General features: G+C 44.2%; 1 protein-coding gene across 1 annotated transcript in view; it reads right to left on the bottom strand.

Moving 5' to 3' along the window:
- Scp2 (sterol carrier protein 2) overlaps nt 1-26572 on the bottom strand; it is an 80451-nt gene that overhangs the window by 29888 nt on the left and 23991 nt on the right. Inside the window, exons 7-12 of the mRNA XM_041652803.1 lie at nt 21440-21503; nt 14637-14723; nt 13388-13538; nt 10856-11003; nt 4972-5079; nt 1283-1436 (exon numbers count right to left, since the gene is read on the bottom strand). Of these exons, the coding sequence (XP_041508737.1) occupies nt 1283-1436; nt 4972-5079; nt 10856-11003; nt 13388-13538; nt 14637-14723; nt 21440-21503 (712 nt within the window). The remainder of the gene's footprint in view (nt 1-1282; nt 1437-4971; nt 5080-10855; nt 11004-13387; nt 13539-14636; nt 14724-21439; nt 21504-26572) is intronic.

The raw sequence follows: 26572 nt of genomic DNA, 5'->3' as shown, positions 1-26572 counted from the left end.
CATAATGGAGTCTGTAAGTGTGCCCCATCCTTTGTAGAACAAAATGTGTGAATAAATAATTAAGTAATTACCAAAAATTTCAAGAAAAAAAGAGCCCGTCAGTGTTAAAAAGTTACAGTGTGGTTAAAGACTTTTAAGAATGGAAAATACGATTGCCGGGCGGTGGTGGCGCACGCCTTTAATCCCAGCACTCGGGAGGCAGAGGCAGGCGGATCTCTGTGAGTTCGAGACCAGCCTGGTCTACAAGAGCTAGTTCCAGGACAGGAACCAAAACCACAGAGAAACCCTGTCTCGAAAAATAAAAAAAAAAAAAAAAAAAAAAAAAAGAATGGAAAATACGGTCAACGGTAATCAGTTCATTCATTCGGCTCAGAACACAATCTGATCTGACCTCATTCCAGACCCTGAGGAATCCCAGCACACACAAAAGCAAAGGTGGTTCACTATAAGAGGCTCATCACGGCCAGTGGTGGCCAGCAGAGGCAGGCAGATCTCTGAGTTCGAGGCCAGCCTGGCAACAGGGTTCCTGGACAGCTAGGACTACGCAGAGAAACCATCTCGATGAAACAAACCGAGAAAGAAAAAAAAAAGAGGCTCTTCATGAAAAGGAATAATTAAAGCAAGAAGAAAAGAAAAATCAGTTTGTGGACTAGGGAAGATTCGCTAGTGTTTCGGAATGGAGGCAAGGAGCCAATGAAGGGAAAGCTAGAAGATTCCGAAGAGGATGTACATAATCTGGAACTAGTACATAAGGTGGGTAGAACTCAAACACAGGGCAAAGCTAGGCCTCAGAGAAGGAGCAACCCGGAGAGGCTGCAAGGCAGCTGAGGGATCGGAGAGGGCTGGGACTGAGGCACCTGAAGCAGCAAAGAGAGGAAGAATTCGAGACAGGAGGAATTTGAGCAGCCATGAGGGCTTGGTTGAGAAACGTGTCTGCAAGAGTCCAATGGCACAAGTATTTGCTTGTTTTCTCCGAACCACTTCAGAACCCAAGAGAAAGTCGAGCATCGACTGTAGGAAATGAAACCAAAAGGCGGCTTGCGTGGGTTCTGCTGACTTGTGGGTCAGCATTCCTAGCTTCGCTCTTCCTCCTGAACAAAACTTTCCTAAGGCTGACTGAGCTTAAAAATAAGTCTTAACTTTTAAAGTCAGGTTAAAGCAGTAATGCCACACTTTCCCTTAAATGTTCAATCAAACCGTGATTTTTTTTAAAAATATGCAAGCGCCACTTATTGCGAGTAATCAGAAGAACAAAAGTAACAAAACTTGGAATGCCGCTTACCTGACAGCTCCAGGAAAACCCATCCTGTAGAGTGTAACCACCACAGCTCCTCCGAGGCCTAAATTGTGCTGCAGAGCCACCTTTGCCCCAGGAACCTGCCTCTTTCCAGCTTCGCCTCTCAGTTGCCAGCAGAGCTCCGCGCACTGAGCCAGACCTGGCGAGTCGAACACAGAGCATCCCGGGCCGCGTTAGAGCGAAGTCTCCGCTCACTCGCCCCACGCAGCGGCTAGTCGGGACTTCCCGCTAAAGCCACCCTCGCCTCAGGAACTTCGAGCCCAAGAATTGCAGCTAGTTCCCACGCTAAGCGATCTAGCATTTAAAAAAAGACTCGAGTTCACAAAATCATGGAATGCTCGCACACTTTCTTCAACCCATTGTTTGCTGGCATGCTGAAATCGAAAACACTGCAACCAGCTGATATGTGTGTGGTGGTACACTCCTCTAATCCCAGCAGAGGCAGAGGCAGGCGGACCTCTGTGAGTTCAAGGCCAGCGTGATCTGCTTGTTGACTTCCAGGACTACTTAGTGAGATTTTTGTCTCAAAAAAGAAAAAAAAAAGTTGACTCACTTAATTCTTTTGAGATGGGAACATTTTGAAAAGCAATGAGGAAGATAAACTGAACTCTTGAGAGGGGACTAGAAGGATGCAGGCGATATTCAGTGGGAAATGGAAGAACTGGTTAGGAGTAGGGGTTCAAAATGGAGGGGAAGAAGGAGACAATACAGATGGAGAGGGAGGGATCTATAACCCTGAGAATGTCTGAAATAGTCATAGGGCATCATCTAACTTTAAAGTACTTATAGCACAGATAGGTGTATTACACACACACATTTATTGTTTAAATGAAGTTATGCCACTTGGGATGATAATGCCTCTGCCAAGAGCCGTAGACTAACAAAACACCTAGTGCCTGGCCTAAGAAAGCTCCTTCCGAGTTCAAGAGACTCCCCAAACAGTGAAGGCATTGTTGTTGCCTTTGGTTTCATCCCAGAAGTCAAAGTGACAATTGCTAAAGATAACACACACACTTGGCCACAGGACTCAGAGGCATTGAGCTGGATCTAACCCAAAAGCCTACTTCCTGAGGACAATCCTGGGCAAGCCGGAAATAAAAAGGGGGATGAGAAATCAATAGTCTTACCCAGCTGTGGTGTCTATGAGCCACAGCAATGACCAGCACAGCCAAATGTCCCCAGAGGTGCAATAGTGGCTGTGTCCTGATGGTGATCACTGCTGTCTAGTTAGACTTAAGGCCCACTCAATAGGAAGGAAATCTCACCTGATACCAAAAACCCAGCCAACCACCAGTGGTGAGCGAGGTCACGTCTCTTAAGAGACCCTACTAGGCTGGGCAGTGGTGGCGCAGGCCTTTAATCCCAGCACTCAGAAGGAAACCTAAACTGAACCTAAACTGAGAAAATGCCGCCATCAGATTAGCCTAAGGCAAGGGTGGGCAATGCCATTCCTGGGCTAGTAGTCCTGCTTTAAAAGGGAAGGTGAGTGAGCCAGGGAGAGCACGCCAGTAAGCAGCGTTCCTCCACAACCTCGCTAAGTTCTACCCTCCAGGAGCACCCGTGACAAACTTCTATAAAGAAGGAATTCCACGGAGGAGAGAAAATAATAAACCTCTGCCAGTTTTTTAAATGACATAAGAAAAGAACCAAAGAAGAGAGGAAAAATCAGAATGGCAGAGTAGCACACCACACTGAGCTACCTGTGAATACGCAGCCTACCTGCATCTTCCTTCCTGAACAGCCTGGTACAGAACCTGGGGCCTTCTGTAGCCTACGTGTCCCACCACTGAGCTACACAACAGGCCCTGCACCCTGCCACACTTCTTCCTTTCTCCTCCACAATCCATCTAGCTCTTCTGTTTTCTACTATGTTATACGCTTACAAAACCAGAGGGGTTCTTGCTGTTTTTGTTAGTTTTTTGACACAGAGTCTCTCTGTGTAGTCCTTGCTGTCCTAGAACTCACTCTGTAGACCAGGCTGGCCTCAAACTCAGAGTTCTCCTGCCTCTGCCTCCCAAGTACTGGGATTAAAGCTGTGTTGTGGAATAATCTTTTTGTACCCTGTGAAGATGTGACATTCTGATTGGTTTAATAAGAAGCTGAGCAGCCAGTAGCTACACAGGATTTTCAGATAACTGATGCTAAGAAGAAAAAGGCACCAGCCAGGCAGAGAGAAGCAGCATGGGCAGTGCTGAGTAAAGATGATAAAGCTCGAGACGAAAAGTGGATCGATAAAAATGGGTTAGTTTAAGTTGTAAGAATTAGTTAGTAATAGCCAGGCGGTGGTGGTGCACGCTTTTAATCCTAGCACTTGGGAGGCAGAGGCAGGATCTCTGTGAGTTCAAGGCCAGCCTGGTCTACAAGAGCTAGTTCCAGGACAGGCTCCATAGCTACAGAGAAACCCTGTCTCGGAAAAAAATAAATAAATAAATGAAGGAAGGAAGGAAGGAAGGAAGGAAGGATAACAAGCCTAGGCTATTGGCTAAGCTTTTATAATTAATAATAAGTCTCCATGTCATTACTGGGAAGCCAGTGGTCCTGATGAAAAGGTCTGACTACAAAGGTGTGCACCACCACACTCAACTGAAATTTGAGTTTTAAATAAAAATAAAACAAGGTTAACTGCTTTAATTTATCGCAGAAATTTCAAGAAATTAAATTAATATTAATATTAAATTAATTAATTAAATTAATATTCCACTAATCAACACATACCAGATAATAAAGAGAAAACACAGCCCGTCTACCTTTACAGAAACAAACAACAGAAATTTGCCACTATGTTATTGTAGAAGCTGCAATACAGAAGCTGTCGTTTTTTCAGTTCTAGTCTGGATTTCTCAAGAGGAGGCAAGGTCCACGCAGTGCTCAGCTGAGATGATCTTATCTGGGTAGTCCAGCGGCTCGGTTAGGAAACAGCTGGCCAATTAAGCAAACTGCAGATCAAGGGAAATCAAGCAACTGCAGTTAAGAAGCATTTAAAGCCCCAGTCACGGAGCTGAAATGGTGGCTCAGTGGCTAAGCACACTGGCCGCTCTTCCAAAGAACCAGCACCCACATAGCAGTTCACAACTATCTGTAACTCTAGTTCGAGGGGATCTGGTATTCTCATGCAGGCAAAATCCCAATGTACATAAAAAAATAAAGAAATCAAAAGAAAAGAAAGAAAAGAAGGAAAAGAAGAAAAGAAAGCTCCAGTCACTCCAAGTTCAAAGAATACAGACATACTGAAATCACAGACTTCAGCCACTCACAGCAGTTCATACCAACAATCCCCGCATTTGGGAGGGGCAGGCAGGGGGATTGCTGAAAGTTTAAGGTCATCCTGAACTATACAGTGAGTTCCAGCCCAACCTGAGTTATAGAGTTAGACTATCTTAAAAAAATCAAAAACAAGGGCCAGCAAAATGGCTCAGCAGATAGATATGGGCCAAGCTTGATGACCTGAGATTTGATTCCCCAGGATCCATATAAAATTGGAAAGAGAGAGCCAATTCCCTCAAGCTGTCCTATGATCTCCACATGTGTGCGCTATAGAACATGCATGTGCATGCATACATACACAATATACAAATAAGTAAATATAAAAAAGAACTAAAAAGGAAATCAAGGCCTAAAGTATAATTTTGACAAAAAAAAGAATAAAAACTTCTCGAATCTGAATATATTGTCACCTGTTGCTCCCAGTGGGTGTCCCTTGGATATGAGTCCGCCACTAGGGTTTATGACCCACTTTCCTCCGTAAGTGTTATCTCCTCTGTCAACCAGTGTTCCGCCTTGCCCTGTGGGAGGAAAACATTAACATTCACAAATGTTACAAAATAACATTGGACCGAAGGCATGTCTGTTTAACTTTCCCATACAGCTGAGTATTTAATACAAACACTTCCTAGGAGCTTAATAATTTGTTACAAATGCTTCTAAGTGTTGAGTAATGATACTGAGCAATAAAGGCTTACCTTTCAAAACTGTTCTGCATGAAACAAAGCACTGACTAGTTCCTAAAAGCCCTGTAGCTTCCAAAGTTGCCCCAGCAGCGACAGAGAGGCAGAAAAGAACTAACACGGACAGCACAAATACTCTGCTGATACGGACAACACAAATACTCTGCTGATACGGAAAGCACAAATACTCTGCTGATACGGACAGCACAAATACTCTGCTAACATGGACAACACAAATACTCTGCTGATACGGAAAGCACAAACACTCTGCTGATACAGACAGCACAAACACTCTGCTGATACAAACAGCACAAACACTCTGCTAACACGGACAGCACAAATACTCTGCAGCATTTTAACTGGAAATTACAGTTTCAAAATTCTTAAGTGTCCAAAATGAATTTATTTTCTCCCTGGTTTCAGCTGTATTACTATGTGGTATATAATTGTTTAAATTAAAAAAAAAAGCTTGTTGATCATCATGGCACACACCTTTAATCCCAGCACTCAGGAGGCAGAGGAAGATGGATCTCTGTGAGTTCGAGGCCAGCCTGGTCTACAGAGTGAGTTCTAGGACAGCCAGGACTACGTGGAAGAACCCTGTCAAAACAAAACAAAGCAAACAACAGAAGAGCAGGACTGAACGTGTGGCTCGTGGTAGAGTGCGTACCCAGCATGTGGATGTCCTGGTGTTTGATTCCAGTACCACAAAAACAGGCAAACAAACAAAAATTCATTTTCATGAAATTAAGACAAAAGACTGAAAACACTGTTGAACCATAAAGGTTAAAAATAATTATTTCACAGTCACAGGAATGGTGCACAACCTTTTGTCATAGCACAGAGGCAGGCATATCTTTTGTGTTCAAGGCTAACCTGGTCTACATGCTGAGTTCAAGACCAGCCAGGGCGATGCGGTGAAACTCTGTCTCTAACTAAGCCCTCCCCTCAAAAAATAAAAAAACAACTACAAATTTATTTCACATGCTTGGTGGCCTCCACATTGCCCGTTAATGATCTGTTTGCTGTTTGGTGGTTACAAAACAAAAGTACATGGATCATATAAAATACTCTTCCAGATGCTTTTCTGATCAAATATAAGATCTGGGAGCTCCAGAGGTGACAATAATGGTTTGGGTTCTGTATGTAGCCATGGCACCATGAAGAGGAGGATGGAAAAGAGTTTGCGAAGGGGGGAACAAGGAAGAGAACCCTGGACAAACCAGATGGGGTTCTAGACACAGCATCTGAGGGCAAAATGAACCAAAGGTGCTTGAAATAAGAGGCAACGTGGCTGCAGGAGAGTAGTCACAGAGAGAAGAGGCTGCGGACACCGAGGTGCGCCCTAAAGAGACAACACTCAGCCAGTGCCTCTCTGTGAGTGAGAAACGAGCAGGCCTGGAAGAGAGGGATGGCCCTGACCATTCTGTGTGGGCTCAAGCAAAGAGACTGGAGTCCAAGCAGATACAGGGCCAGCTGTGAGGCAACCACAGCCTAAGAAACCATGCTGGCAGCGACAAAAAACCTGGCAAGAAGTGGCCTACTCAGATTTATCTGAAGGCAGAGTCCAGTGCCAACAGGACTCAACAAAGGATTCAGTCACGGTGGCTTGAGAAAGAAAGAAGACTCGAGACTTGTCGGTACTGTGGACTGGACCCAGGGGTTCCTGCATGTGAAGCAAGCACTGTGCCTCATGAGCTATAGCCCAGCCTGAGATCTGTCTCCAAAAGGAAAGAAAGGAAAGGAAGAGAAACATGAAAGGACATCCTACCATTCTGGAAGCTGGAGCAAGAAGACGGTCATGTGATCAAGGCCAGTAAGACTCTTGTCTCCAAAAAAAAAAGAAGTTCTTCCAATTTAAAAAAAAAAAAAAGGAAGAAAGAAAGAAAAGGAGAAAAAGAAAGAAAAAAGCTGGGTGCCAGTGGCGCACGCCTTTAATCCCAGCGTTCGGAAGGCAGAGGCAGGTGGATCTCTGTGAGTTTGAGGCCAGTGTGAGTTCCAGACAGTCAAGGCTGATACACAGAGAAACCTGTCTTGGAAAACCAGGGAAAAGAAATTACTCTGAGAGACTCAGAGCAGAAAGGGCAATTAAAAAACGAACAGATGTGCATGACCCCAGGTTTGATCACTAATTCTACAAAAAGAAAATAAAACAAAAAAGAAAGTGTTCCACAGACTTGTGGGGTAGTATCAAAAGCTCTAAAACAGACATCACTGTAATGGCACACACCCTCAATCCCAGCACTCAGGAGTAAATTCCAGGTCAGTAAGGGCTGTGTATTTAGACCCTGTCTCAAAGCGGAGTGGGAGCAGAGACAGAGATAGGATATTGGAACATTCAGCCCTAAATGGGATCTCTATCAAAATCCCTTCCAACAGGACAGGGTAACCCACCCACCTTGAGGAAGAAGAAAGAGTGTAAGAGCCAAAGGGGATGAAGGATGCCAAGAAAACAAGGCCCTTTAACTCAACATGATCAAAGCGTATATGAACTCAGAGAGACTGCTGCAGCCTGCCCAGGGCCTGCACAGGTTTGCACCAGGTTCTATGAGCACAAATAATGGCTTCCAGCTCAGTGTTCTTATGGGACTCCTAAGTGTGTGAACAGGCGGGTCTCTGATTCTTGTGCCTTCTCTTAGGCTCTTTTCCTTCTGTTTATTTGCCTTGTCCAACTCCAATGTGATAGTTTTTGTTTTATCTTACTATATTTTATTTTGTTACATTTTTAGAAAAGTATATTCACAAGTCTTGCAGAGGACCAAGGCTTGTTTCCCAGCAGCTCACAACAGCTTTTAACTCCAGTTCCAGGGGATCCAATGCCCCCTTCTAGTCTGCTCAGGCAATAGGCATACATTGGTGCACATACAAACATGCAGGCAAAATACAGAGAATAAAAACAAAGAAACAGGGCTCTTGTGTTTGGAGCCAGGCTGATCCAAGGCTTTCTCAGCAACCCCGATGAAAGGGCAACGGGAATGCTAGTCTTTGCCCAGGGCAGACTTGGCTCCTGTAGTCTGGAACTGGAAACAAGCACTCAAGGGAGTTAGGTTTTGGTTCCTGGGAACCTGGCCTTTTCCCCCAGAACAGACTGGAGTTGAGTCTCAAAGATGCTGTGTACTGGGTCTGCGATACATTTGCTATGTTCCTTTTGTGCAACATGGCTTGATTAGCTCCCTGATGACTGTGTCCATTATATGATAGTCTTCCGATGACTGTGTTCATTTCCCCCTCCAAACTATATATAAGATGCTGTACATTTTAATAAACATCGTTGCATCCTGATCCCAAACTTTCATGTCTTCTTAATTTATCTTCCTTTGGTCCTCCTCTCAGGAACCTGTCACTAAAGAAAAACCTGCCAGTCCAGGTCAGTCTTGGACTGGGAGATGGCCCAGTGGATAAAGTATTGCCACTCAGACAAGAGGGCCTGGATTTGAAACCCTAAGATCCACGTAAGAGCCCAGCATAGATCTATAACCCCAGTACTCCTACAGCAAAATGGGAAGTGGAGACAGGGGAGCCTCTGGACACTTGTAGGGCACACAGCCATGAGCAGTAAGAGAAAGACATTATCTCAAACATGAAGATTCTACACACACACACACGATCTTTAAGAATGAAATGACAAAAATTATAAATACCTAGGTAAATATAAAAGACTATTTCCTCTTAATGCCTTCAAATATGATCACGTTAATATTTTCAATATAAACAGATGCGATACACATGACAACTACAACAATGAAGGCAAAGAGGAGTCAGTTGCTGGCCTGTATGGTGGCCAGGGTTCCTCCCTGCATGTTAAGAGGCACAATACTAACTACTAGAGACCGAAGGCTAAGTACACACCATGGCCTTGGAGCAGTGGTTCTTAACTGGGTGAGATTTTACCCACAGGGAGAGATGTGGTAATGTCTGGAGACATTTTTGGTTGTCACGACTGTGGGAGGCATTTGTGGCATTCTGTGGGCGGAAGGTCAAGCACACTCACTGCTGAACACCCTAAAAAGCGCACACTCTACTACAGAACGACAGGGCTCAAAGGCCAACAGTGCTGAGGATGTCCTATCAGCACCCTCTAGAGAAGAAAAAGAAGCAGGAGCTAAGAAGGTAGCTAACTAGTGACAGAACTTGGGAGATAGAAGCAAAAGGACCAGAAGTTCAAGGTCATTGTCAGCTATACAGCAAGTTAGAGCTAGCCTGGGGAAAAGGGAGGGCCTAGGAGATGGCTCCGCAGGTAAAATGTTCCTGAGACAAGCCTGGTGACCTGAGTGTGACCCTGAAACCCTACAAAGGGGGAAAGAGAAAACAGCTCCATGGTGCTGTCCTCTGACCTCCTTGTGTGCACCATGCCATGTGCACACCAATAAACACAATACACACGATAACCATAATATGGACACAGAAGCCTATGTTCTTGGACTAGAAGAAAATGTTCACAACATAAATATTAATCATTGGCTAGGCAGTAGTGAAGTACACCTTTAATCCCAGCACTGAGGAGGCAGAGGCTGGCGGATCTCTGTGAGTTTGAGGTCAGTCTGGCTATAGAATGAGTTTCAGGACAGCCAGGGCTACACAGAGAAACCCTGTCTCAAAAAACAAAAACCAAAACAACACAAAACAAAAACAACAACAACAAAAAGAAGCTTATCACTGAAATGTATCTAGAATATATAGAGCATATATATATTAATATTGTGATGTCATATATATGTATGTATATAAATACATACATTCTTAAAATACAATAATGACAACAGACAACCAAAAGGCAGAGATTTAAATAGATATAAAGACAGGCACAGGATACATAAAAAGAAGGTACATGAGGGGCTGGAGAGATGGCTCATCAGTTAAGTGTGCATGCACTACTCTTCCCTAGAGGACCCAAGTTTGATTCCTAACACCCACATAGGGTGACTCACAACCAGCTGTAACTCCAACCCTAGGGGACCCTGAAGTTACTCGTTCACTTACCCACACACGGGTACCAACATATACACATAACTAAAGATAACATAAATCTTTTTTTTTAAAGGCGATAAATGAATGACCAATAGGCACATAAAAAGGTTTTCAGTATCATTAGTCACGAGGAATGCAAATCAAGACTACAGTAAGATGCAGTCCTATCCTCTGAGCAAGCCTGAAATGTGAACAACGCCATCAAGCGCTGACGAGGAAGTGAACAACCAGGAGTTCATGCGCTCAGAATGGTGTGCTTTAGAAATGGACAGGAACCCGTCACACCTGTCAATTATCAGCTCTGCCGCTTTTCCTTTCTGCAAGGCTTTATTTAAACACAATTTAAAAACACTTGAGGTTTGTAGGCCTAATAAATCCTCTCTAAAACGGAACAGGACATTCTAAGCACTGACTTGCATAATGTAAAGGAAGGTATACACTCTGTTCTGCCAGGGTTGGTGCCGTCCAAGACTGGATGCTCTAAACCAGTTTGCACAGCGTGGCAGAGCCAGTGTGCAGGGACAGGCAATGAGAAAGTGACGGCTTCTCAGTGGGACCGACACACACACACACACACACACACATGCACACACACGCACGTGCGCGTGCACACACACACGGGGAGAGCCATCTTCAAAGACACTACCTTCTGGACAGAGCCCCAGGGCCTCGTAAGTCAGGAGCTCATTGGCAGAAAAGCAGTCATGAAGCTCTATCACATCGACGTCAGTCGGTCTCAGGCCGGACTTCTCATAGCACTTCCTGGCGGCTTCTTTAGTCATATCGAAACCAACCTAGAACCAAAAGTCCCTTCGGGAGTGAGAAAGGGCAGCGGCCCGTGGCCTTTTAGCTAAGGCGTTTAAGAGACTAGTGCACGCATAACATTAAAAGCTCAAAATACCACACGTAGTGAAATCTCAGCTGAACCTGCATTATATAAAAGGTCTAAATAAAATAATGTCCAAAAAGAAGAATGTACATACAGAACTTTATACCTACCATAAAGAACAAAAGTTTAAATAAGACATCGAAAAAGGACTTAGAATCTCTGAGGTTCTATCTAGGCTGTTATGAAAACTATGGAATCATAACATATAGCTGTATTGGTGAAGTTATAATGTATAGTTGTACTGGCTGAAGAGAATTTTTAATACATTATTATGAGTCACAGTGAAAAATATGGAACAATTCTATAGGAAAATATGCAACCTTCCTTTAGAAGATCATAGAGGATTCAAACCACTTTTGCACAGGCCATGGTCAACTTCTATTCAAGGAGAAAGACAGAAGTAATATATAATGTGCCATGAGAACCTGACTAGAAGCTATGTGCCATCACCCAACAGTATGATCTTGACTTTGCTGGTCAACACCCAAGAAAACAACTGAAAAGCAGGAAAGGTTCTTTCCCGCTTGTTTTATTTTTCAGACAGGATTTCACGTAGCCCAGGCTAGCCTCAAATCTACTGTGCAGCTGAGGATGACCCTGTGCTCCTGCTCCTCCTGTCTTTCTTCTCAAGAGCTAAGGTTACACGTCGTGCAACCATGCCCCACGGGAAAGAATCATTCTGGTTCATAGTTTTGCAGGTTTCAACCCAGGGTCACCTGGAGCTATCACACCAGACCCACTGCAAGGTTTGTTTTTTTTTTAAAAAAAAAATCCTAGCAGAGAACACGTGGTAGAGCAAGGCTGCTCCCCCCATGAAGGCCAGGGAGCAGTCAGAGCTAACTTTTTCCACAAAGCCTCGTCCCTGAAACCCATTAAACTGTGAACCCATCAATGAATTAATCCTTTGATTAGGTGGGAGCTCCTAAGATCTGGTCACCTCCTAAAGACTCCACCTCAAAACAATGCTGGATCAGGCACGAAATCTATAACACGTGAGCTTACGGGGAATCAAATTAAAGCATTTGATTAAATTGTGTAAGCATTTCACATTTAAAGCATGTTGTAAAAATTTATTTTATCTAATTTACTGTCACAACTGTTTCTGTAGTTGAGGGGCAAATCATCAATTGTTCAACTCACTTTAGGTCTGAAATCTTTTATTTTCCCTTTAATAAGGGTAAATGCCTTTAATTCTAGCACTTGGGAAGCAGAGGTTGGTGGATCTCTGAGTTCAAGCCAGCCTGGTCTAGAGAGAGTTCCTGGACAGCCAGAGCTACATGAAGAAGCCCTTTCTCAAAAGTAAGTAAGTAAATAAATAAATAAATAAATAAATAAAATAAAAAAACCAACATGTCTAATAAATTAAAACACCACATTTATGACGCCATCCTAAGCAGCATCTGATTAGCAATGTAGCTAAGGCTGGGCCTGAATTCCTAATTCTCCATCCTCCACCTCCCAGTGGCCTTGCTGGAGTAGGTGTGCCCTTGTTAGAGAAAGTGTGTCACTGTGGAGGTGGGCTTTGAGGTCTCATATGCTCAAACTATCACTCAGTGTCTCAGTCCACTTCCTGTTGCCTCCTGATCAAGATGTAACCAGTTCCATGTCTGCACGCATATGGACTGAACCTCTGAACTGTAAGCCACCACCTCAATTAAATGCTTTCTTTTATAAGAGTTGCCGGGCTGGAGAGATGGCTCAGCGGTTAAGAGCACTGCCTGCTCTTCCAAAGGTCCTGAGTTCGATTCCCAGCAACCACATGGTGGCTCACAACCATCTGTAATGATATCTGGCGCCCTCTTCTGGCCGCAGGCATACATGCAGACAGAATACTGAGAATACTGTACACATAATAATAATAAATAAATAAATCTTTAAAAAAAAAAAAAAAAAAAAAAAAAAAGAGTTGCCATGGTCAGGCAAGAGAGATGGCTCAGCAGTTAAGAGAACTGGCTGCTCTTCTAGAGGTCCAGGGTTCAATTCCCAGCACCCACATGGCAGCTTGCAACTGTCTGTAACTCCAGGGTCCAACACCCTGACACAGACATCCATACAGGTAAAACACCAATGCACATAAAAATAAAAATAAATATTTTAAAAAAAGTTGCCATGGTCATGGTGTCTCTTCATAGCAACAGAAACCATAACTAAGAAAATGGGCTACACAAGAACCTTTCTAGATCAAGTTTTTTATAAGTGCCTTCCAGAGCTAACAACAATAAAGTGTCAGGTTGCAATTTAAAATAATATTTCCTTAATTTAATTAAAAAAAATGAACCTCGGATATACCAATTTAATAATGCTTTTTTCTTCAAATGTGCTTGGCAAATCAGTCATCATCTCCTGTGCCACAATTTCCACAGCTTTGTCTTGCAGGCCATGCTTCAGTACGAAATCTTCACTAGACAAAATTGCTGCTGCAGCACCATCAGAGGTGGGACTAGGAGGAAGTGAAACAATTACTCCAACATTGCCCATCTCCTAGGGGTTCAGACTGGGAGCTGGGGGCAGGGGAGATGAAGTTTGTCCCCTGGCCAATCCCAGTCTTTTCTGAAATGTTTACTATTTAACTGCATATGCATCCCACTGAGGCTGAGTCTCCAGCAAGCCCTCAAAAGCTTCTCTCTGCTTAGTCCACAGTCTCTCCCTCAAGCTCTCACTGAGAGAGTCCTGCATCTGCCTCCACTGACACATGAGGCCATTTCTGGAGACCTCTGCAGAGTGCATTAGTTCTATGAAGATACTACTAGGGACTCACACCACTCCAGCCTTGCTGTATCCCAGAGAGCTCAGTCTGGAATTCTCTTGGAAGCTGGGGCAGAATAGAATGGGGATATTAAAAAATCCAGAGGTAAGACCCTTGAGATCTCAACACAGATCTACAATCAGCTGGGAAGCTAGGTGGCACACACAAGAGCCCCTCGATGAGCAGGGAAGGATTTTCTAAGTGGGCCGTCCTTCAGACTCTGCCAGGTGACAGCTGACCCATTTTGTCAACTGCATCCCAGACAGTATCCCCAGAGCTCAGTCAGGAATGTACGCAGGACTACACCGTCCTCAGTCAATGTTCGAGGAGCAAGAGAGTGGCAGGCAAGTTTCAAGATGTGAGCACCGTTAGAGCTATGAATCATGAATCCTTCATTTCGCTCTTATCTATCACAGAGAAAAGTTTTCCGTGTTAGAAGTCTACAGGGAAAACAAACGCTCCCAGAGCCTTAAGGCTGCACTTGCCTCCTAAGGCGTTTTTAATAAATAAACACAGAATACCCCAAACAAGTAAAAGTTACTAGAGAAGGAAGAGGTAAAATGTATTTTTTCATGACAGAGGGGATCTGCCTCAGAGCAGCAACAAGAAATTGGGTACATGCTTAGTGGTGAAGCCACCCAGAGTGAGGGGACAGTGGTGAAGCCACCCAGAGTGAGGGGACGCTGGCAATTCTACAAAAGTTACAGACAGAGCCTAACATTTACCCAGGGAGGGACGGGCAGGGGATGAGCAGTTAGCTATGCTTAGGGAATACTAACATGCTTTTCTTACCAGCATTGCAAGACAGTCAGAAAATCGAAAATCGTCCTAGATTTCATTACTTCATCTAAGCTGTATTCTCTCTGGAACTGGGAATACCTAAATACAAGATACATGGTTACAAGTAGGGAAGCAACTGTAATTTCTGCTGACAAATCTTTTCACAACCTACAAACTTACATTAAGAAGTTTCAACCTTAATGTCATTTGAATGAAGTTTTTAAAATAAAGAAAAAACCACCTACTCTACAATCCTATGTTGTGTATGGAAGCTGTCTGTCCTAGCTGGGCAGGGTGGCACATGCCTGCAGCCCCGGAGCTAACACTGTATTTGGCACTAACTATACTTAACATTAACACTCAGGAGGAGGAGGCAGGAGGCAGAAGTTCAAGGTCATCGTCAACTACACAGAGAGCTCTGGGCCAGTCTATACTACCTGAACAGTCTCAATGACAACGACAGTAAAATCTGCCTGCTACAGAGCTCTAAAACCATTTCCCATGTGACAGGACTGGCTTTGTTATACTAATAAGATGGCTGAAGCAGGGCCCCTGGCCCATCATTTCTCTCTCCTCATCTCTCTCCCCCCTGACCCAATCCTAAGAGGGTCTCTCTCATTCTAACCCAGGTTGGCCTTGGACTCTTCATTTTCCTGCCTCCCTATGTGCTGGAATTAGGTGTGTTCCACACACTGTTGCCTCAGGAACCTTTAAGACAGGCATCTGATCACCAAGGAGACCAACCAGCCTGCTCATCCTTTGCTGGGGAGAGGAAGGTGGGAAATTAAGTTCAGTCATGTGACTAGTCATTTATGGAGCATGCCCATATAACAAAGCTAATAGAAATTCTGGACACAGAAGGTGGGGAACGCCTGGATGTCCTGAGGAAGCTACAGTGAGGGTGACAGCCCCTCCCCATCAGTAGAGCATAAAACCTCTCTATGTGGGGGACTCAGCCAGTTAGGAGCTCCTGAATTCCAGACTAGGACTCCACCCTGCTACATAGCCGAGGATGACTTTAAACTTCTGGTTCTTCTGCTGGGATAACAGGCATATGACACCATGCCCTGTTTCATCTGGCGTTTTTCTGACTAACATTCTCTATAATAATACTATATATGTAAGAGCACTTTCCTGAGTTCTGTGTTATTCTAGAATCATAAAACCTGAGCGGGGTGGGGGGGGGTCATAGGAATCTCTTAGATTGTAGCCAGTGAGCCAGTATGGGTGGGCTGGTCAACTACCAGTAACTGGCATCTGAAATAAGTCAGTCTCCTGAAGGGCAGAAGCTGAGCCTTGCAGAGTCTGTTATCTTTGGGTGGCTCATGCCAGCCCCAAGTAACAAGGTGTCCAGCTGGTGCTAACACCAGTTAAATGTTACAACAGAGCACTTCACTTTTCCCCTAGTCAGTTATAAAATACTAGCCACTAAAATGAAAGGACTTGGGGTCAATGAGAGGACACAGGTGAGGGTTCATCCCCCTCAGATCTGGTAACGTGAGTATAATACCCAGAGCCCACACAAAGATGAAAGGAGAGAACTGACTCCATGGAGCTGTTCACTGAACCCCACACACATGCCACACACATCATGCACATAGCACACAATAATAATAGATTAATTAATGTTTAAGTCAAATGGCTTGTTGGCTAGGGATGTAGCTCGACTGGAAAAGTTAGGGAGAGTTCGTTTGCGGTTTAAAACAGGATCTCTTTATGTAGCTCTGGCTGTCCTGGAAATTTGCCTTGTAGAACAGGTTGACTGACCTCCAACTCACAGAGATCTGCCCACCTCTGCCTTCTGAGTTCTGGGCTTAAAGGCGTGCGCCACCACACCCAGCTAGAGTACTTTCCTAGTACACAGGAGGCCCTGGGTTTCCAGCTCCACACAAACTAGGTATGGAGGCACATGCCAGTGATTCTAACACTGTGTTTGTAGAGGCAGGAGGAGAAGAAGCCCAAGGTCATCCCCCGACACACCCAGTTTGAGGACAGCCAGGGCTACACGAGACCCGGTTTCGGGAAGAAACAGAAAAATCACTTGCTTAACATATGTGATACCCACATTCCGTAATAAATAAAGTTAACGTTGGCCATGACTAGCTTTCAGAAACTACCTTATTTGAGCCATACCCCATGCTGGGCAAAGAGACAGGAATGCCATTCCTACCCTCAAGGAATCCTATATGATTCCACAGTAAAGAAATACATTCTGTTCTAATGTTTACAATACATGCTATGACAAAAATGCTATGTGGGTGGTATAGGAGCACACAGCTGTGCATTAAACCCAGACGCCCCAAAACAACTAACAAAAGGGGGGTGGATTCCTGGCAGGAGAGACAGCAGATGCAAAGCAGCCTGCGGTGGAAAAGCAGCCTGCGGTGGAAAAAGGCCATCAAGACAGGCAGGAGGGCTTGGAGTCTGGGAGGGGTGAGGAGGCAGAACGGAAAGGTGGGCAGGAGAATGACCCAGGATTAGAGCAGAAAAGCCCATTTTTTGATGGTCATATCTCACACTAAAAACAGTGAGGAACAGGATACTAAACTGGGCTTATGGCACAGTAAGATCAATATTTCATCAGGAAAACTTGGTATGTAAAAGGGATAGAAAATGATATCACAGAAAGCAATTTAGCAAAGAGATGGGGCAATTAGTTAGGGCCAGAAAGGAAAGGGCCTGGTGTGGGAAACTGGAAGTGAAGGACAGAGAAAAGGGATAAATTCCAAAGGCGGTCAGTAAGGAGGCAGAACCTGTGAGTTCATCCCGGCCGCACACAGAACAGATGCCATGGGAGGTAGACGCGAGGATGTTCTGGCTTCCTTAGATAATGAGGTACTTGTTGATGTCAGTGACCGTGATAAAGAACAAGGAAGGAAATCCAGGGTTGAGGGAGGTGACAAATTTAGAGTAGACTCTGAAGAACCTGTAGGACATTGAAGTGGAGCCAACCAAGGGAACCATTAGACCTAAGTGCAAAGGTGCAGGTGGCGTAGGCTAGCCCCAGTCCTTTCTACTTACCACAGATCCTCGCGGCCTTACACTGTGTGGGAATATGCTCAAAAATAGGGGTTGAGTTTGGTTTGGTTTTTTCTTTTGGAGGTAGGATCTCATGGAACCCAGGCTGGCCTCAAACTAGATATGTAACTGAGTGTGACTGACCTTGTACTCCTGATCCTCCTACTTCAGTCTAGAAGAAGCCAAAACTGCCTTTTGAAGTCCCAATGCCAGGAAAGTGCAGGGTTGTTAATTCCTCAACATTCCAGGAAATCAGAAGGACCCTTACAGCTCTCCAGGGACTACGAGCAAGGTATCAATTGTACGCAGCTTTACAGGCCTCAGCTCTGCTACTCACTGCCAGCATTTCCTCTGATGCTAACTCTGTCCCAAGTACACTGCTAGAAACATAATTGGCAGAATGGGAAGCTGGGCAGTGGTGGCACACGCCTTTAATCCCAGCACTGAGGAAGCAGAGGCAGGCGGATCTCTGTGAGTTCGAGGCCAGCCTGGTCTACAAGAGCTAGTTCCAGGACAGGCTCCATAGCTACAGAGAAACCCTGTCTTGAAAAACAAAAAAAAAAAAAAACAAAACAAAACAAAAAACAAAAAAAAAGAAGAAAGAAAAAAAGAAACAGAATGGGAGAAGAGGAGGAGGAAGAAGAGGAGAAGGAGAGGAGGAGGAGGAAGAGGAGGAGGAGGAAGAGGAGGAGGAAGAAGAGGAGGAGGAAGAGGAGGAGGAAGAAGAGGAGGAGGAAGAGGAGGAGGAGGAAGAGGAGGAGGAAGAAGAGGAGGAGGAAGAAGAGGAGGAGGAAGAGGAGGAGGAGGAAGAGGAGGAGGAAGAAGAGGAGGAGGAAGAGGAGGAGGAAGAAGAGGAGGAGGAAGAGGAGGAGGAAGAGGAGGAGGAAGAAGAGGAGGAGGAAGAGGAGGAGGAAGAAGAGGAGGAGGAAGAGGAGGAGGAAGAGGAGGAGGAAGAAGAGGAGGAGGAGGAAGAAGAGGAGGAGGAAGAAGAGGAGGAAGAGGAGGAGGAGGAAGAGGAGGAGGAGGAAGGAGGAGGAAGAGGAGGGGGAAGAGGAGGAGGAAGAGGAGGAGGAGGAAGAGGAGGAGGAGGAAGAGGAGGAGGAAGAAGAGGAGGAGGAAGAGGAGGAGGAAGAGGAGGAGGAGGAAGAGGAGGAGGAGGAAGAAGAAGAGGAGGAGGAAGAAGAGGAGGAGGAAGAGGAGGAGGAGGAAGAGGAGGAGGAAGAGGAGGAGGAAGAAGAGGAGGAGGAAGAGGAGGAGGAAGGAAGAAGAAAGAGAAGTGAGGAGGTCCCGGCAGGAGTCAGGGCAGGCAGGGAAACGAGGTGAGAATGAAAAATCGGTTCAGCCTGACTCACCTGTCAGACTGGATCAACTTCTAGGAAGTCTGATGCCAGACAGTTTATTGCCAGCATACTTAAACACAATATAATTAGGAAAAGGTTTCAGGTGTAACCGTATTCCTGGGGCACAAGGAGGCAATAACTGTGTCGAAACAACTTAAGGCAGATGCCATTTCTTCCAAGAAGATGGGTTCTAGAGCTAAACTACCTGTATTAGTTTAAGTGTCTAAGGGAGGGTCTGGCACAGTCTTGGTCATACAGATAATACAGAGGTCGTCTGGGCTATTGGCCACCTCTGGTCCTTGTTGTGGGCGCTTGGGGGAGCCCCTGGCTGTACAGGTAGTGTAGAGATCCTTTAGATCACTAGCCACCTCACGTCCTGGTGGTAGGACTTTGATATATCACGGCCCAACAGGTATCACAGATTTCCAGGGCTTTTCTCACCTCTAGTCCTGGCCTTCTGAAAAGACAGGTTCTAGCAATCCTGGGTGCTTAAAATTCCTGGTTTCCCTGAGCTCTGTGGGTGCAAAAACCTTATGCTCCCCACAGAGGAGGAAAGGGTAATGGAGTCTGACTTTACCATATAAGCCATGGGAGTCACCAGGAGTTTCACAATAGCCTTGGGTTTTCTATAAAAGACTCTTGGATCTTGGGGATGGAATCTGTCTCAGTTTCTTTTCCTGCCGCCATGATAAAATAACCTGACAGCAGTAATGAGGGAAAAGGAGTTCTCTAACTCACAGGTGTAATCCGTCACGGCAGAGAAGTCAAGGCTGCAGGCTTAAAGCAGCCAATCACATTCCACCTCAGGTTGGAAGGAAAAAAGGGATGAATGAACGCGCAGGGATCAGCTCTAACGTCTCTCCGCAATGATGGGCCTGGAACTGTGTGTGAGCCAAGGTAACATCTCCCTTAAACTGCTTTTGTTACAGCTACACAAAAGGAAGAAGACAGAACGAGGCATGCCCGAAGAAAGCTGACAGCAGCGTGAAGTGTGACAAAAACACCCCTATCATGTCAAGGTTTACATTTAGTAAATGTGGCAAAGACAGTTCAGAAACAATTTTCTGATTCCCTCTGTGCTAAGCACTAAAGATATGAAGATGAGAAAAGACTCTTGCCCTCAATGAGTTTGTAATGGAGGAGGAAGAAATAAATAAGAACAAGGTTGTCACTTCTCAGGATGACACGGGGAGGAAGAGAAGAAAAGGTGGGAAGAACTAATCTGACTATGGGGGGGTACAGAGGTGGGGCCTTGGGAAGTGACCTGGATTAGACAAGGTCATCAGGGGAGAGCCCTCGTGATTGAGTCCAGGGGGCTTTACAAGAAGTGCAAGAGACCAGAAGAAACAGATCTACACACATGACCCTAGTCTCTCACTATACAATGTCCTGTACCTCCTCAGACTTCTGCCAGTAAGAGGCCATTATCAAGATGGACATAGTGGTGTACATCCTTAATCCCAGCATTTGGGAGGCAGAGGCAGACAGATCTCTGAGTTAGAGGCCAATCTGGTCTACAGAATGAGTTCCAGGACAGCCACGGATACACAGAAAAAATCCTATCCAAGAAAAGAAGGCTACTAAGAGATGGAGAACTCTGTGACTTGCAATGTTCAGAACCACAAGGCAAAATAAATTCCTTTTCTTTTTAACTCATCCAATCTGTGATATGGTGTTACTGGCAAAGAAATGATCCAAAATGTTTTGCATTGTTTTTACAGAGATTCTGGTTATATGATACCGGTTCAGTTCCCAGCGGACAACAGTGAGTTCATGCTGTGAACCAGGCGCTGCACCACCACTAAGCATTCAGAGATTGCTGAGGGACAATATATCTGAATACATCCAATATCATTTTCTTCAGATTACTTTTAGGATATAAATAATTATACTGTTCTTCCAGAATAAGTTAATAACACTACAGTGACTGAAATTCATCTCAGTTATAAAATTAATACGCATTTTACAATCTTTTTGTTGTGCATAGAAACGCACCTAGAACCTCATACAAGCTAATCACTAGCTCTAGCACTAACCTGCCCCATCTGCCCCAAGCAAATATTTTAGCATCTGTCACTGTTATTCTTATTTAAAAGAATCACTAAAGCCAGGTGGGACAAACCATTTGATGCAGAAGGACTGCCACAAACTGGAGGCTAGCTAGGGCTACTCTCTCAAACTCGACCTCCCTCTCCAAAAACAAACAAACAACCTTCAGAACATAAATAAGTTTAAAAAGAATCATTACGCTTTAATGGTATTTTAAGTATAAATAAGCCAAGAACTAGAATGGAAAAGCAGACAATGTATGCTTTGAGCACAAGCCTTTTTTTTATAGAAAATAATAAGCATCCAAGCTAATATCTTTGAGATCTTGCATTTGTTGTCCAAGTATACAACTGCATATAACACAATAGAAGAGACCAGATTTTCATGTCATAGCTCTGAAGTACTTACGGGTTATTAACTGAGTGTTTGTGATTTTTCCATCCAATTTTTGCAAACTGTTCAACTTTTGTTCCTGCAGAGAAAGCAAACATAAATCAATGTGTTGTTTTCTTCAGCTCATTATCAAATGTCACAGTGGAACTCAGTGTTTTGCTAAATATTTCCATAGTTTCTCTTGTCCTGGTATCAGGGTTAAAGAGAGCAATCACTCATATGATTTGCTATAATTAAATCTGAGCATTTCAACAAATTGACTCAAGAGACATATGAGATAAAAACACTTCCAACTGTCTGTTCTATTTAGTATAAATAGGATTCAGTTTCAAAAACTAGGAAATACAGTCTGGAGCCATAGTGCTTAGCTGGAGAGTATTGCCAGCAATGACCCAGTGCCTGCCAGACATTCCCAAGCCCCAGAGTGAGTGGGTGTACGAGTCACATCCTCTACGGCTGACAAACAACCCCCAAACCTTTATGATATAGCAGAAGGGGCTTTAGAAAAGTTACAGCCAGTGGATCATAGATGTTTTCCAGATCTTTGGGGTTTTTTTTTGTTTTGTTTTGTTTTGTATTGTATTTTGAGACAGGGTCTCACTGTTTAGCCTTTGGCTGGCTTGGAACTCACAGAGATCCACCTGCCTCTGCCTCCGGAGTGCTGGGATTAAAGGTTGTGCCACCCGTGATGGCTTCCAGTTCTATTTTTAACCTCAAATAAGCAGGGCAAAGGAAACAACTGAATATATTCTATTTAATTACAGACTGGGTGAGCTATAGCGGTGTGGTGTATCAGAGGTTTGTGGGCACAGTACAGGACTTGCGATGTTTTCGAGGAGTGTTGCCAAACACCTGTAATCCCAACACACAGGAAGAGGAAGCAAGGAGGATCAAGATGTAAGGCCAGCCTGGACTACACTGAACCCTGTCTCAAAATATAAAATAAGCAGGGCCAGATGCTGTGGCCTATGCCTTCAATCTCAGTACTCTGGACACAGCAACAGATGCTGTGGGCTATGCCTTTAATCTCAGTACTCAGGAGACAGCAGCAAGCACTGTGAGTTTGAAGCCAGGTCTTACATAGTCACCTGTAGAGAGGTAGAGGTAGAGAGGTAGGGGTAGGAGTATGGGTAGTCACCCAAGGCTACGCAATGAGATCCTGTCTCAAAATAAAATAAAATAAAGACTGTGGGTAGAAACTCTAGGAAGGGGGCTGGAGGGATGGCTCAGCAGTTAAGAGCACTGGCTGTTCTTCCAGAGGACCTGGGTTCAATTCCCAGCACGCACATGGCCGCTCACAACTGTCTGTAACTCTAAGGTCGGACACCCTCACACAGACATACAAGGAGGCAAAACACCAGTGCAAATGAAATAAAAATAAATTATTGGGAAAAAAACTACAGGGAGACAGACTCGAGGATTTGTTGCTGTTGTTGCTGATTGGGTTTGGGGTTTTTGGTTGGTTGTTCTTTGTTTTATTTTGTTCTCAATACAGGGCTTTATGGCTTTCCACAGAATCCAATTTCACATAGAAAAGATCATCCCCTAGAAAAGGATTCTGCTGATCACTTACCACGTATTTCTTAAGATCAGGCATTCAAGGTCATCTTTAACTCATGAATCCCCACCCCACCCCATAAAAAATGTTCCCCTTAAAAAATTTTTGTATGTTCAAAGAATATACTTAGTATAAAAAGATTCCAATCCCCTAGAATCAAATTATAAAACCACAAAAGGCTGCCGCCGACTCTGTCAAGTTAAATTCTAAAAAGTGTGGCTCATGCCTGTAATCTCAGCACGAGAGAGAGAGAGAGAGAGAGAGAGAGAGGAGAGAGGAGAGAAAGAGAGGAGAGAGAGAGAGAGAGAGAGAGAGAGAGAGAGACTCTGCCTGTGATCTCAGCACTCCAGAGAGAGCAAAGTTCATGCCTGTAATCTCAGCACGAGAGAGAGAGAGAGAGAGAGAGAGAGAGCACAAAATTCATTCCTGTGATCTCAGCACTCCAGAGAGAGAGTGACGCAGGGAGAACTACATAAAGTCCAGGCTAGCCTGGGTTACACAGTGAGCTCCAGGCCAGCCCAGGCTACGGGGTAGACCCTGTCAACACAAAACCAAATTCAACTATTTCAAAATTTAGACTAGAAAATTATTAAGCTATCCCAAGTAATATAAAACTTAAAAAAAAAAACACGTGAGTTTTAAAACACACCAGTACAAGGATTTCCAAGGCCAATGGAAGCTGATACTTCCAAGGCCAATGGAGTCTCTATAGCCTCCAAAACTAACACAAACGAGAAGGAAAACATGAGTGAACAGTACCATATAATTAGCAAAACCAGAAGAGCAGCGATGCCCAAACCTCACACACACAAATGCCAAATTCCAACCACAGACCTTTGGGTAACAAGAGCATCCTGAAGGAAAACAGTGCAGAGGAGAGACAGGAGGTGCTAATGGTCGCTCAAACCCATCATGGGACAAGAACAATGCCCTCCCCAGGTGTGAACATGCAGATAAAAAAGTTTCTATAATAGAAATAAAGAACTTATTTTTAAATTTTTATTTATTTGCATGTGCATGTGTGTACGCTGTATTTGTGTGTGGTGTGTGTATGCTGTATTTGTGTGTGATGTGTGTACGCTGTATTTGTGTGTGATGTGTGTATGCTGTATTTGTGTGTGATGTGTGTATGCTGTATTTGTGTGTGATGTGTGTATGCTGTATTTGTGTGTGATGTGTGTATGCTATATTTGTGTGTGATGTGTGTATGCTGTATTTGTGTGTGATGTGTGTATGCTATATTTGTGTGTGATGTGTGTATGCTGTATTTGTGTGTGATGTGTGTATGCTGTATTTGTGTGTGATGTGTGTATGCTATATTTGTGTGTGATGTGTGTATGCTGTATTTGTGTGTGATGTGTGTATGCTGTATTTATGTGTCATGTGTGTATGCTGTATTTGTGTGTGATGTGTGCATGCTGTATTTGTGTGTGATGTGTGTATGCTGTATTTGTGTGTGATGTGTGCATGCTGTATTTGTGTGTGATGTGTGTATGCTGTATTTGTGTGTGATGTGTGCATGCTGTATTTGTGTGTGATGTGTGCATGCTGTATTTGTGTGTGATGTGTGTATGCTGTATTTGTGTGTGATGTGTGCATGCTGTATTTGTGTGTGATGTGTGCATGCTGTATTTATATGTCATGTGTGTATGCTGTATTTGTGTGTGATGTGTGCATGCTGTATTTGTGTGTGATGTGTGTATGCTGTATTTGTGTGTGATGTGTGTACGCTGTATTTGTGTGTGATGTGTGTATGCTATATTTGTGTGTCATGTGTGCATGCTGTATTTGTGTGTGTTGTGTGTATGCTGTATTTGTGTGTGATGTGTGTACGCTGTATTTGTGTGTGATGTGTGTATGCTGTATTTGTGTGTCATGTGTGCATGCTGTATTTGTGTGTCATGTGGGGTCCTAGGGATTTGAACTCAAGTCGTTAAGCTTGCAAGCAAGTGCTCTTATCTGAGCCATCCTCCTAGGCCTCTAGAAAAAAAAAACTTTATAAATGATTCTTTAAATCAGTCAATAAATAATAGACATTACTTTTTAGAGTCCTAATCAAGCTGACTTGAAAATCTAAGTGAAATGGTAATTTCTTGGAGAAATAGAGATTTACTAAAATTGAACCCATTGAAAATAGAATATTTAGCCTAAAAGAAATACAGAAAATGAGGCTGAGGATGCAGATCAGATGATAAGGATCTAGCACGCAGGAGACCCTGAGTTCAATCCCAAGCACCACAAAAACGATGTGGTGGGGCTGGAGAGGTAGCTCAGCGGTTAAGAGCACTGGCTGCTCTTCCAGAGGTCCTGAGTTCAATTCCCAGCAACCACATAGTGACTCACAACCATCTGTAATGGTATCTTCTGGCCTGCAGGCATACATGCAGATAAAACACTGTATACATAATAAATAAATAAATCTTTAAAAACCAATGTAGTGACACAAGCCTCTAATCCCAGCACTTAGGAGACAGTGGGATGATCAGGAGTTCAAGGTCATCCTCAGCTACTTTAAGAGTTAGAGGCCAGGCCGGGTAATCCCAGCGCTCCCAGCGCTCGGGAGGCAGAGGCAGGAGGATCTCTGTGAGTTTGAGGCCAGCCTGGTTTACAGAGAGAGAGAGTATCAGGACAGGTTCCAAAGCTACATAGAGAAGCCCTGTCTCAAAAAAAAAACCCAAAAAAAACCAAAAACAAAAATACAAAACAAAACAAGAACTAGAGGCCAGACTAGGTGGGCTACATTAAACCTTGTCTCAAAAGAAAAGGGGAGGGGAGGAGAGGGAGAAGGAGGGGAGGGAATAAAAGGAAAAGAGAGGGGGGAGAAAGGAAAGAGTAAAGAACAAAGGACAAGGAAGGAACGGGCCAGGCAATAGTGGCACACACCTTTAATCCCAGCACTCAGGAGGCAGAGGCAGGCAGATCTCTGAGTTTGAGGCCAGCCTGAAAGCCAGCCACAAAAAGAAGAAAAAAGAAAGAAAGAAAGAAAGAAAGCACACAGACAACCAAAAAAAAAAATGAATTCATACAGTGTCACACAGAATTCTTCATGCAGTCTCAACGCCCCACAAACGGTGGCAGGGCATCAAAAGTGAAAATTAATCAACTTTTTATGAGCCAATTATGAGGCAAGTATAACATCCTGGGCCAGTGGGTTAGGGCCCAGTGAGAGATAGGGCCCAGTGATGGGCACTTGACTAGCCTAGGCCCAGAATCCCCAGTACCTCAAGAAATTAAAAAAAAAAAAAAAAGAAAGAAAGAAAAGAAAAGAAAAAAAACTTCCACCGGGTGGTGGTGGTGCATGCCTTTAATCCCAGCACTTGGAAGGCAGAGGCAAGCGGATTTCTGTGAGTTTGAGGCCAGCCTGGTCTACAAGAGCTAGTTCCAGAACAGGCTCCAAAAGCTACAGAGAAACCCTGTCTCAAAAAACCGAAAGGGGGCTGGAGAGATGGCTCAGAGGTTAAGAGCACTGCTCTTCCAAAGGTCCTGAGTTCAATTCCCAGCAACCACATGGTGGCTCACAACCATCTGTAATGGGGTCTGGTGCCCTCTTCCAGCCTGCAGGCATACACACAGACAGAATATGGTATACA

The sequence above is a fragment of the Microtus oregoni genome, unplaced genomic scaffold (genome assembly GCF_018167655.1).
Source record: "Microtus oregoni isolate MIOR12 unplaced genomic scaffold, Mior012 000005F_ref0000423, whole genome shotgun sequence".
NCBI lineage: Eukaryota > Metazoa > Chordata > Mammalia > Rodentia > Cricetidae > Microtus > Microtus oregoni.
The sequence above is the reverse complement of the archived record's forward strand: the minus strand, read 5'-3'. Positions and strand labels throughout refer to the sequence as shown.